The sequence below is a fragment of the Mustela putorius genome, unplaced genomic scaffold (assembly GCF_011764305.1).
Source record: "Mustela putorius furo isolate JIRA1106 unplaced genomic scaffold, ASM1176430v1.1 tig00003869_pilon_pilon_pilon, whole genome shotgun sequence".
In the NCBI taxonomy this organism is placed as follows: Eukaryota; Metazoa; Chordata; class Mammalia; order Carnivora; family Mustelidae; genus Mustela; species Mustela putorius.
Window position 1 is genome coordinate 33,270,708 of NW_025422021.1, and position 13,299 is coordinate 33,284,006.

General features: G+C 52.6%; 1 protein-coding gene across 2 annotated transcripts in view; it reads right to left on the reverse strand.

Moving 5' to 3' along the window:
* Positions 1 to 1,804: 1,804 nt before the first annotated feature.
* The window catches only part of RAMP1 (receptor activity modifying protein 1), a 43,048-nt gene continuing 31,553 nt past the window's right edge, over positions 1,805 to 13,299 (reverse strand). For both annotated transcript variants that reach the window (XM_004743708.3, XM_013051842.2), the window contains exon 3: positions 1,805 to 2,390. In XM_004743708.3, the coding sequence (XP_004743765.1) occupies positions 2,135 to 2,390 (256 nt within the window). In that variant the 3' untranslated portion in view covers positions 1,805 to 2,134. The remainder of the gene's footprint in view (positions 2,391 to 13,299) is intronic.

The window sequence follows — 13,299 nt, forward strand, 5'->3', positions numbered from 1 at the left end:
CACAGCACACACACTACACACATACCACACACCTCACACACATTACACACCTCACATATACCAACCCCCTCACTCCCCACCTACACATACCATGCACCCCTCACACCACATCCTCCCACACCACATACATCGCACACATAATCCCCACACACCTCACATACACCCACGCACTCACATCACACATACCACACACATACCTCATGCCAGCAAAGCACTTAGGAAGAAGAGGGGGTGCCTGTCCTTGAAGATGCCACAGCACTAAAGCTGATTCTGGAAGGATTCCTCACTCAGCCCCGGTGAAGCAGTGGGGCTACATGGGGCGCTAATCACCTACAGGGGCCTGAGGATGATGGGGCTGCCCTGGAAGCTGGGGGCCTGGGTCCCTGTCACCAGGAGTATGATCTTGGACAAGAGGGACTCCTTGAAAGTTGCCTCTGGATCAGCACTGATGGGAGCAGGACCTGCAGGCTCGTAAGACCAGTGCCTTTAGTGGATACACACGTAACTAATGACAGGACAAATGACTAGCGAGGTCAGGCTGGGGGCTGTCCTCTTACCTCTGGTTCCTGTCTCCTTTGCTCTCGGTGACGGTGTTTATGAAGACCTCCTCCAGCCCATGATACCCCCTCCTCGCCACCTCCTGCTCGCCCGTAGCCAAGACCCATGGACACCTGGAGCCCCAAGCTCTTCATCCACCAGCTTCCTTGCCTATAGCCTGAACCATAACCCACTCATACCACGGCTTCCTCGGGGAGGAGGCAGAGATGAAGGGACACAAAGGCCCATTTCCTTCCAGCTCGTGTGACCCCAAGTGTACAACATGTGAAGACAGAGGGAGCTGGGGCCTAACACTGCAGCCTGACCAGCCCCTCCCCGAGGTCCTCATATGTGGACATGGAGTCCCTGTTGGTTCCTGAGGTGATTATCCTGCAGTTAGGACCACTTGGGCTCCTTTCCTAGAAGGCAAGACCATGCTGGGTACCCACAGTTCAGCGCAGAAGCTTGAGAATCTCCATGAGGGGAACCATCTGCAAACCAGAGGCTTGCCCGTGCTGGGACAGCAGGTGCCCAGGAAGAGGCTAAGGGAGTCCGGTTGGGCACTAGGCTGCTGAGTGGGGTGGTGGGTGACCCCACGTGGTTGTGGGCCATTGTGCTGGACATTCTAGAGGTAAGGGCGTTGGGCCCGTGTTTGGGTGGGCTGGCCTGCAGGGCAGAGGGAGACGCTGAGGCCGAGGTGTGTGTGTGTGACATCCCATCAGTCATCCTGAGAAGGGGCAGGTCCTGGGCCAGGAGGCCCTGGAGGGCAGGGCAGGCTGGGGGCTGCAGGAGCCTCAGAGGACAGGTCAGAGCTTAGAAGACATTGGCGAGGAACAGCATGGAATCTCCCTTGGCAGATTCAGAAACTTCTGGAAGGAAGCTGTAAGCACAGGTTAGAAAGAATTGTGAATGGGAGAGCAGCAGCTGCCTGAAAACAGCCGGCAAAGCCCTCGGGGACAGAATGGAGGTGGGTACCTGGACCTGAGTGCTGGTGAGGCATCTCCGAGGAGGGGCCTCAGCTCGGCAGTGAACCCCAGTCCTCAGGGCTAGTGGTTCCAGCTCCTGTGGTGAGGGTGAGGGAGCGTGGGGGCATCAGGGTCCCTCAGATGCCTCTTTGGGGCACACAGTTCCTCAGCTGCCCATCATACCCCCACAGGGCCCTGGGATGGTCTCTTCACACAGAGGCAGATGGAATCTGAAGGGGCTGGTGTTTCTCCAACCTTCTTCCCTCAGGGATCCATCCCCAGAAATAATAATGCTGCCCACATTTGAGGACATCCTTTTAATCACAAACTGCTTATCCAGAGTCTGGCTTGAGGTTGGGATACTGGGAGACAGAACTTGGGACCCTCCCCAGGTACAGTGATGGTAACACTCCTGCTCCCTCCTAGCACTGGGGATCCCCACCATGGTCGCTTTGACCTCCAGCCTTTCTGTGTTAATGCCTGTACTGCAACCACCCTGAAATTCTTATTACTCTTTCTGGAGAGAAGTGAGGGGGATCAGGGGCCTGCACTGACATTAGGGCCCCAGAAGCTCTCCCCAGGCCAGGCTGGGCCTCCCCACCTTCCCCGCCTGGCCCCCCGAGGCTGCGCGTCTACACGATGCCCTCCGGACGCTTGCTCCTCCAAACCACCAGCGCTGTCACCAGCAGGGTCACCAGGATGGGCACCACGATGAAGGGACAGAGGATGTTTCGGGGCGGGTCCCGCACAGCCCTGCCAGACACAGGGCAGTTTTTGAAGTAGTGCTGGTGGATGGCCACGAAGAACGTGTCCACAGCCGCGTTTGGCCAGAAGCAGTTCAGCTGGGCCGCCACATTCCTGGTGCAGTCTGTGAGTTCACTGTAGCTCCTGCAGATGGGAAAGCAGCTTATCAGCCCCTGAGTGGGCTGAGGGCCATGGGAGGACCCAGTCGCCCACCATGGTGAGCACTCGCGGAAGTCCAGGCCCAGAGGCAGCAGCCCTGGCTGTAGGAGAGGGGGGCCCCAGATGGGGGCTCCCCAGATGTCCTGCACGTGGCCAGGCCCTGGAAGGTGAGCGGGGTCTTAGGGCCATCCCTCCCTGCTTCCGGGGTGCCAGGGACTAGGATGCCACATGTAAGGGCAGCCTGAAAGGTAGGCCAGTCAGGCCCACTCAGACAGCAGCCTGGGTCAAAAGCCATCCGCACACAAATCCGCAGCTTCTCCAGCCTCTCCCCATGCCTGCCCCTTGGCTTGGAAGGCAGGGGCCTCGTCTCCCAGCCCCCATCTTCCCACTCTCACTGGCATCTCCCACAGGGTCCATCACCCTTCGTTGTATGGAGGGACATATGTATCATGTGTAAGCGCCGTGCGGACAGGGCCTGCCTGCTTTGCACACCTGTAACCCCAGAGCCTGGAAGAGCAATCAGCACACGCCAATCACCAGGCAGTTGTTACTTTCTTTCTTTCTTTTTTTATTGTGGTAAAATTTAAATAACACAATTTCATTTTACTATTTTAACCATTTGTTAAGTGCACAGTAAGGGGCTGTAAGTACATGCACGCTGTCATGTAGCCATCAGCACCATTTCCAGACCTTTCTCAGCTTCCCTAACAGAAACTCTGTCCCCATGAAACACTGACTTCCCGTTCCCACTTCCCACCCACCAAGCAGCTTTTTGTCTCTGACTGTGACCACTCTAGGGACCTTAGGTAAGTGGAATCATAAGGTATTTGTCTTTTTGTGATGGGTTTATTTCCCCAAGCAAAGCGTCCCTAAGGTTCATCATGTGGTAGCAGGTGTCAGACTCCTTCCTTTTCAAGGCTAAATCACGTTCTGCTTGCACCTACTTCATTTTGTTTATCCATTATCAATGGACAACCTGGGTTGCTTCCACGTTTAGTGACTGGGAGGAACACAGCGGGTACAAACACGGGTGGGCAAACATCTCTTGAACACCGTGCTTTCAATTCTTTTGGGTATACTCCCAAGTGTGTAACTGCTGGATACGGTGGGTCTACATTTAACACTTTGGGTAAATTACTTTTTAATGAGTGAAGAGTCAATATGGGGGGAAAGGAAGATGTAGTTTCCAGAAGGGAAACCACTTCTGCTTCTGCTTATCAGGTAGAAAGCTGCAAAGTGTGTTGCTCTTACTTGAATGATAACAAAACAAACAAACAAACAAAAAAAGCCAAAGAGACTAGGAAATGGTATGTTTTCTGGAATCTGTCAGAGGTCTGAGACTGCAAAGCAGTGAAGTAACTTATTTCAAGCCAGAACTGTCCCACCTGGGGCCACGCGTGGGAAAGAGACACAGCTGCCATACCACATGCGAGAAGAAATCCACTTGTAAAAAACTGTCAAAGGCCAACTGTGGACTAGAAGGTCAGTTTGGAATTTCTGGGGCCCCAGACACACTGACTCATCACGTCTTCCCATGAGGCGCCAAAGGGCGTTCCTGAGGACTGGGGCAGGCAGGAGACTGGTTGTCACACTTGGCCAGGCACACTACGTTTCTTGAATACTTCTCATGTAAGAATTGCCAGCCTTAGACCCCTGGAGGAACAGGAGGGAACAGACCCATAGCCCTTCTGACATTCCCAGGCCTTTCTCTCCCTGGGAGCAAAAGCCTGAAGCTGCTGAGGGAAGGATGGTACAGCCCGTCAGCCCAGGACACAAGAAAGATGCACAGTGGCTGAGGGAGGGAGGGGGAAAAGACTGTCTTCCCTTGGGAGAGCAGCAGGAACCCATCCTGGGCCTAGGATCCTGGGTGATACCAAACAGAGGTCTTCTGCCGCTGGGAGGGAGGCAGGACTCTCCCTGCCAAGGCCCCACAGATACAGGGCAGGGTTTGGCCACCATGGGAGAGGCCCAAAGGCAGGGGCCTGTCTGAACTGAGGCTCTGCTCCCTCATACGGGCATAACACAGACTAATAAGCAGTAACCATCTGCCACCCAGACAAGGTGGGGAGAGACCCACTGTGTGTGGCCCGGGCATGCAGGGTGGGATGTTGCACTGAGGACATGTCACCAGGCCCGACTCTGAGCCCAAGGCTGCAGCAGCCTGTTGCTAGAGGTGTAGAGGGCTGTGGTGTTCTGAAACTCTCTGCGGCAACCACAAGCCCTAAGCCCAGCCCAGTTCCTGACAAGACTGACTCAAAACCCCACCCGAACAGCCTGGCAGGAGCAGCTCACTCATTTCCAGGTAGAAACAGTAGTTGCCTCAGTCTCGGCTTTCCTATACATGAATGTTCAGTATTCAATACAGAATCACGAACTTTCATTCCAAAGAACAGAAACCAAGCAACCCCTTGTCAAGAGATACATCAATCCACAGAATCAGACTCTGAGATATCATAACTATCATGCAGTTTTCCTCAAAAGGAAAACTATGATAAAGGGTCTAAGTGGGGAAGGTAGACAACAGACACAAACAGAGAAGTTCAGCAGAGATGCAAGGTATAGAAAACAAACAAACAAACAGCATCAGAGAGAATTCCTTTGATGGACTCATCAACAGACCTGACATCTGAGGAGTGAACTGCTGAATCTGAAGGTAGGTCAGAAATTACTAAACAGAAACACAAAGAGAAAAAATAGAGCATGTCTGTGGCGAATTAATAACACTGCCAATGTTATCAACTCCAGTTTGTAATCTGAGTCCCAGAAGGAGGAGAAGAAATGGGGCAGAGGGGCCCCTGGGTGGCTCAGTTGGTTAAGCATCTATCTGCCTTTGGCTCAGGTCAGAGATCCCAGGGTCCTGGGATCAAGACCCACATTGGGCTCCCTGCTCAACAGAGAGCCTGCTCCTGCCTCTCCCTCTGCCCCTACCCCTGCTTGTGCTCTCTCTCTCTCTCAAATAAATAATACAATCTTAAAAAAAAAAAAGAAAAGAAATAGGATGGGAAAAGTTTTTAAGAGATAATGGCTGAAAAATTTCCAAAATTAGTGACATATCAAATTGCAAATCCAAGAAGTCAGAGAGCCCCAAATAGAGCAAAAACCAAAGTGACAGCAACAGCCAATAAACAGCCATATAGACACATCAAATTCAAACTAGCAGCAGAAAACCAAAGATAAAGGGAAAAAAATCCAAAAGAAAAAAATCCTAGAGCCTGTCAAGAAAAAATACACCTACGGAGGAGCAATGACAGGATGTCAGCAGACTTCTGAGACTGTGCAGGCCAGGGGACAATGGGGTGACAAAGTGTTGGGAGTGGCAGTGGGAACACACCTCTGTCTGCCCAGAATTCCACACCCAGCAAAAATAGCTTCCACATACGAAGTTGAACTGAAGACTCAGAGAATTCACTGCCGGCAGACTGGGTTAAAGAAACGTTTGAGATTTTCAGTCAGAGGAACATAGCAAGATGAAGAGCTCTGTGAAAAGTAAAAATGAGGATCTTTAAAAGATATATTTCTGATCTTCCTGATTTTTGATGTAGAAAGTGAGTAAAGGGAGCAGAGACCACAGAGAAACTACCCAAGGAGGCTTGAAAAGGCTGCATGGAAAAGGCCAGGGTGTCTCCAGCCTTGAGCACCCCACTATGTAGCTCCTTTTAGACTTGAAATCGCTAAGTCACTGTTTTCTCTGCCCTGGCTGCTCTCTGGGTCACTGCTGCGAGCGCACAGGGACCATGGGGCCCCCTCAGTCCATGTGGGAGGGCGGGGTGTGGAGGCCCCAGGAGGGGGAGAGTGGGCTGAGGCGGCAGCAGCAGACCTGCAGGGGTCTGCAGGTCTGCAGCCACCAGGGTGTGCGGTTTTTCCAAGTGAGCAAGGACTCATGTTTCAAGTAAAAACAGAAGTGGGAAGATTGGCAGGAAATCCTGACAGGCTGGGTCTCACTGGGTGAGGGAAGAAACCAGCATGCATCCAGTGGCTGGCCCCGGGCAACGCTGAATGTGTCACATATTGTAAAAGCCCCAAGTCCAGCCTTCTGGGCTGGCTGTTGGTCAGCCACAGGGTTACGTGTTATAAGTGCTGGTTTAAATGACTGCCTTCTCCCCTGCCTCAGGCCCAGCAGACCCATCCAGTCAGCGGGACCAGTGACAATCCATCCTAAACATCGTTCCCCATTTTCTGTGCCTAAAGGAAAGGAGATGGGATATCCCTACAAAGAGGGGTTGGGGTTGCCATGTCTGGGCTGGCCAACCAGGATGGGGAAGAGCTCCCGACCTAAGAGACAAGACTCGTCAGACCCCACACTGAGGCCATGCGGAGGGTGAGCCTCTGGTGGGCTATTCTGGGATCAGGCGCTTTCTCCTTGAAATGTTATCCCTCCAGTCTGCAAAGCCACCCCTGTCTAAAAATATCTCTAACATGCAGTTGGCCATCCACATCCTGTTTATTTATACAGAAGTGACAGCTGAAACTTTCAATAAATATTTCGAGCCCTGTCAGCAAGGGTGTGATAAGAGAATTCCCCTCAGAGCGCAGACATTCTTCTCTTCAGCAGAACATAGTACTGACTGAAGGGCCCAAAATAATCATGAAAAATATTCTTGCCTTAACCCTCTATTTTCAGTTCTCACGTAACTGAACAATTACATTTTGTGTGTGTGTGTGTCTGAGTCTTTCTATTCTGGGCCCTTAAGCAAACTTTGCTTGGCATGTTTCTGAACACTATGGTGGGAGCTTCCCATATACTTGGGTCCCAAGTCAAGGGTGCCATGACTCACGGGTGTTTACTTATGGACAAGAAGGCCGATGCCCACGGATGCCCCAGACAAGTGGTGTACTCTGGGGACACTTGTGGTTGGTGTTTTCCCCAGCTAGTCCTGACCAGCCCTGATGTGTGGGGTATCTGAGTTTGAGCCCTGACACCCCACAGACCTGGATTCAAATCCCATCTCCATGACTTATCATGCGTGATCTTGGGGATCTCATGACCCCTATCAGAGTGAGCCCTGGCCTCCTTCTATTCTTTTTTTTTTTTTTTAAGATTTTATTTATATATTTGACAGAGAGAGATCACAAGTAGGCATAGAGGCAGGCACAGAGAGAGAGGAGGAAGCAGGCTCCCTGCTGAGCAGAGAGCCTGATGCGGGACTCGATCCCAGGACCCCGAGATCATGACCTGAGCCGAAGGCAGCGGCTTAACTCACTGAGCCACCCAGGTGCCCCTCCTTCTATTCTAATGAGGAGACTACCTGTCAGGGTTACAAGGCAGATCAAGTTAAATGAGGTCAAGGGCCCAACATACAGCAGGTGCCCAATAAATGCATGTTACTTCATCGCTTCCTCCCAGACAATTGGCGTGTGACTCCTGAAGTACACGCTTCTTGTTCCATCAGCTTGAGCAAACGCTGACCAGACAACACGTGTCTCAGCCTCCAAAATCGGAGGAGGAAGTGCTTTTGGACTTAGGTTTAGCTCATCTGCCTCAGTATTTGCCTCCACCTGTCCAGGATCATGTATTGTGCAGGGTTTCCAGTGGCTCTGCAACCCCCACCCCCGTGGGGAGGGGAGGTGGTGGCCTGGCAGCCCGAGTGAGGTTGGCCTGAGAGCCTGTCAGAGTGCCAGATGACACGGGACAGGGAGTGGGAGAAGCCTGTGCGTGGGTGTGAGACACAGAGCCAGATACCCGTGACGCCCCTGGTGAGACAGTTCTTCTGGAAATCCAACAACTAATACGCATCTGTGAAGAATTTTAACCTCACTGTTTAGGGGAAAAAAAAAAAAAGTGAATTCCTAGATTTAAAAATAAGACTGCACTGACGACAGTGTAGTGGAATGAGGGGGACACATACATCATCACTGATCAATAAAATGACATTTATCTGGAAGGCAATTTGGCAGTACGTGTCAATGACCTCAGAACTGGTGATACCCTCTGACCCAAGAATTCTGATTCTGGGAATTATCCTAAAAGAATACCATAAAATGTAGACACATGTCATGTAACGAGATGTTCACTGCAACTTTCTGATTGTGAAAAACAGCCAACAGTTGGACAGGGGTGAAGGAGACTGCTTCTAAAAGCTTCCCCTGTGCTCCTTCTCCTGGGGGCTCCCAGCTCCACCAACGGTCTCCACGGCCAGCTCCAGCCGCAGCCTTTCAGGAAGGCCACCAGAGGGCGCTCCTCCTAGGCACTTCCTCTTCATGGCCTCTCCTGGGGATGCTTCTCCTGACAGCCACCTCCTCCCTTGAGCCTCTCCCCTCTGTCAGCAGCCTGACCTGTCCCCACCGAGAGGCTCCCCTGTCCTTGCTACCTACCCCGTGCTGGGAGGGGTGTCCATACTCTGCAGGCTCCTTGGCTCGTGGGCCAGCTGTGACGCTCCACACCTGCATGTGAAACTCACTTCTGTCCTCATCCAGCTGTCAACACAGCTGACTTCCAGGCTATCCCTGCCTCAGCCCCATCTCCCACCACCTGGGAAACCTTGCCCAGCTCCTGAGCCGTCATGGGCTTCTCCTTACCTCCTCCAGAGGTGTCCCCCCTCTTCCTGTGTGGCTCTATCTCTAGGCCCAGGAGTAGGCAGAAGTGACTTGTCTTCATGGGTTATTACCCACCCTCAACCATGTCCTGTCCTTCTCACTGGCTACATGCTAGCTTGGCTGGCTAACATTTCTGTCTCAGGATATTTGCACATGCTGCTTGAAAGGTCTTTGCTTTCTGCATGGAAGGCTCCTAATCCCATCTTCCCAAGGCCAACCTTTTCTCATCCCTCAATGGAAGAGCGACATTCCCACTGTGACAGTGTTCGGAGAGCTTCCTGGTGTACACACAGCCTATAGGAGGTGTCAGAAGCACAAGATGGAGTTGACCACACCTTTAAGTCGGAGACTTTAACTCCCTTTCAGGGCTGAGCAGATTAAAATCTATATAATGTGAACAAACCACATTCACTGAAGTATTGTGATGTGCCTGGTCGGCAGAGAATCAATCACCTTTTCAAAGGTCACAGATTCTACTGCAGCAGGAAAGAACAATAACAGAAGCCCACAGCAGAAACCGTACATCAGTAGTCTTTGACTACAATATTCAAAAGTAGAAATTAGTAAGAAAAGGATAAGTTAAAAAAAATCAACTGTCCAGAAATTAAAGATGACTCCTATAATCTTGAGGTCTGAGGAGAACTTGACAATTCATTTCGCACTATTAAGAAGACAATGGCAATACTATTTGTAAAAGTTAAGGGGATGAAAAAAAAAGTTAGGGGATGGCCCACAAACAATCCTGAGAAAAATCCGCTCTCCTAAACTTACTTACTAAACAAAAACATATGAAAATACACAAAGAAAGTCTCCAAATCAAGACAGTTTAAAAAAGAACGGCAAAGTAAATTATTCCAAAGGATAAATCATTTAAATGCACTACTAATTGTTAGAAACAAATAATTAGGGATATTTTAAAAAATAGTAAAATGAATCAGCAAATTAAAATGCTGATTCTTTAGAAAAATAGTTGCAGTGAAACCAGCCATATTTCTAAATCCTATGATGTAGAAGAAAAGTAGGGGTGGGGCACCTGGGGGGCTTAGCTGGTGAAGCATCTGCCTTCCGCTCAGGTCATGATCTCAGGGTCCTGGGATGGAGTCCCACATGCACTGGGCTCCCTGCTCAGCAGAGAACCTGCTTCTGCCTCTCCCTCAGCCGCTTCTCCTGCTTGTGCTTTCTCTGACAAATAAAAATAAATAAAATTAAAAAGAAATAAAGTAATTCTCTATTAACATTCCCATGTATCTCTCATATTTTTAAAAAGATTTTTAAAAATTATATTTATTCATTTGAGAGAGAGAACAAACAAGAGTACAAACAGGGGGAGGGTCAGAGGCAGAGGGAGAAGCAGGCTTCCTGCTGAGCAGGGAGTCCAATGCGGGGCTTGATCCCAGGACCCCAGGATCATGACCTGAGCCAAAGGCAGACGCTTAAATGACGGAGCCATCCAGGTGCCCCTCACTGATTTCTGATTTCTGATTAAAAAGAAACAACCTTATAAAACCACAAAGAGTTTCTTTTCTTAATGTGATAAAAACTTCTCCCACAGCAAGGGCACATCCCATTCATTACTGGAACCCTGGGGGCATTTTCATCACAGGCCAGGGGGACTTCATCTTCAAGTGGTCATGTCTTCTCCCTTGTGGTTTCCGCCTCTGGGGTCAGGGCTCCGACCCACAACTGGATCGTCACGCGCAGCCTTTCCTAGGCAGGACGGGGCTGGCCACCCCTGGGGCTACTTCCTCTGGTGATGCAAAACCACACAGCGTCAGGCCTGGAGTGAGCGTGCCAGGCTGGCTCATTGCTACAAAGGGCCTCGGACCCTAGGGAGACCGGGGGCCCCCCCAGGTGGCTAACTGAGCCCACGTGGTCTCTATCTCTGTGGGCCCCCACACAAGGGGACTCAGGAGCTGGCCCTCTTGCCCGGAGGTAGCACAGGATGGGACATCTTTTGTTTTTCTTGATGCTGGGGGATGTCAAAGGAAGTCTGTGACCAGGCCCAGGGACAGGAGGCCTTGAGCATCTCTGCAGCCCAGGGCTGAGCCACAGTGCTCAGACAAGAAGGCTTTGGCGTTACTGTGACCATTGCATGCAAACACGTACTGGAAAAATGCATCTTTCCAAGGTTCCTCCCATGGTGGATCTCCTTATTTTGTAGAACGGGGACCCTGGACATCCTGGCAGACCCGTGTGCCCAGGGAGCTTGGCCCACGACTCGCAGCATTCACGGGCACAGACTCAAGGTCTCTACCAACACTTGGGCCACAAAGAACCGAAACAGCTCGACAGGCTTCATACAAAACCCTGTGAGCAGCGGAGGTAACTTCACATCTTGTCAGCTCCCTGGTCAACCGTACCTCCCTGACCCCTGGGCCCTGGCCGAGGGAGGTGGGCAAGTGCCATTGCCTCAGAAAATGAAGAACATGAACAGAACAGAGAATAAACCACCTCGGGAGGGTCCCAGGGAAGAGGGAGGCCCATGGAGACCGGCTGGCATTTTCACGCTGGCTAGGAGGCGACAGTCCCGAGAACCACTTGCCCCCCACCCGGGGTGTGCGTCAGCTGATAAACAGCAGAAGGGGGTCAGGGAAGAGCTGGAAAGACCTCACCCTGCAAGGCCACTGTGGAACACAGATGTGGGACAGCCCTCTGTGGCCTCCTCGAGCCAGTGCTCCCCCTTCCCACCCTGCTGGGCCTTTGGCCTCCCATCTCCTGGCCCGAAGCCAGCCTGGGCTCCCATCCCCAGAGACATTCCACAGGGGGAAACCGCAAGGCAGCGGTCTAGGGTCACCCCACTTCAGTCCCTGGGTGTTGGCTCAGAAAGATGCTGCCTGGGGGAGGGCAGTACCCTTTCACCCAGTGCAGATGAGGTCCTGAGGGCCCTGTCCCTGGAAGTGACCCCCACACCTCCCATCCCAACGGCATGTGGGCGGTAGACACTGGGAGCCTGAACCTGGCCCCTCTCCCACGTTCTGCTTTCTGCCTGTTTCTTAAGACGCACGTACGCACGACCTGCTCCATGACCCCATCCCGTGAAGAAAGGATTTCACGGTTCCTTTCCTGCAGAGGACTGGCTTCCCCCAACCCGGCTTCCACCGCAGGGTGGCAGAACAGGCCTGTGGCTCTCCTCCTGAAGCCCCCCGAGCCCCCTGCCCGTGTTCTTCTATTTCCTCTCAAGACAGGACTCAGGCCTGATGCTTTTGGTATGCGTGCCCTGGCTGAGTGCCCTGGCCCTGTGGCGCCCCTCTCCCGCATCCCCCATACTATCCCCTGCAACCAATTGCAGCTGCCTGTCTGCTATCTGCCTCCCCACCGGACTGGGACGCTGGGAGATGGGGTGGCTCCTCTCAGGTCCTCGTGGAATCCTGGTTCCTGGGTGGGGGCACAGTAGGGCTCAGCGCACAAGGCTGATATGCTTGTGACTCTGGCCTCCCCCAAAGGAACCACCTGGAGCCCTTGCTCCCCAAACCTAGGCCAGGAGGGAGAGGCGGTAGAGGGCACTGTCCCTTCCCACCTGGGCTGTCCTGGAGCTCCTTGCCTGGATACAGGCCCTGTAGGCAGGCCCAAGGCCCCTAGACCCATGTCTCAGAAGCACAGACCCACAGTCCCTACTCACAGAACTATGTGGTCCTTTGCCAGCCCCAGAGCCCACCCTTGGGCCTGGAACCCGGAGCACACTTCGGGGGAGCAACAGGGGACTCCCTGGGAACATTTTTCAGCTCTGCAACCAGGCTGGTTGGCACCATCTGGAAGCAGTGGGTAGGGGTCACATGGGAGCCGTGTGGTGCATGGAGCCCTGTGTGGAATGAGGAAGAGCGCCCCCTCCTCCAGGCAGGCCATGTGGCTTCAGCCTCCACCTTGGCTAGCCGCCCTGTGAAGGATCCAACCCGCCAAGCTGCAATGTGTCCTTGGACAAGAGACTTGGTGTCTCTGGGCTGTGGTTTCTCCATCTGAGAAGACCATCACAGGGCTGAGCTGGAGACCAGAAAGCCAATGTACCCAGAGGCCCTCACACCCCCCAACCCATGGGGGAAGCTCCAGTCAAGGTGACCACTGTCTGTTGAGGGGATCCCAGTGTTTTCTGTGTTTCTGGAAGGTTTAATCAGAGTTTGGTGGACAATACAGCTTTGCTGTCATACCAGACAGCTCTAGGCCCAGCCCTGGTTTCCTGAGCTTGGTCCCCATTGGGCCAGAGTATGGCTTGAGCACCCTCCTCTCAGGGTCTGCAAATAGAGCAGCAGCCTGCAAACACTGGTGGGTCGGACAGGTGGGCCTAAAGGGACTGGGGCACCACAGGGTACTGTGCTGGGAGATCAGGCTGTGGGGACCCGAGGCCATAGAGACACAGAAGGTGGTA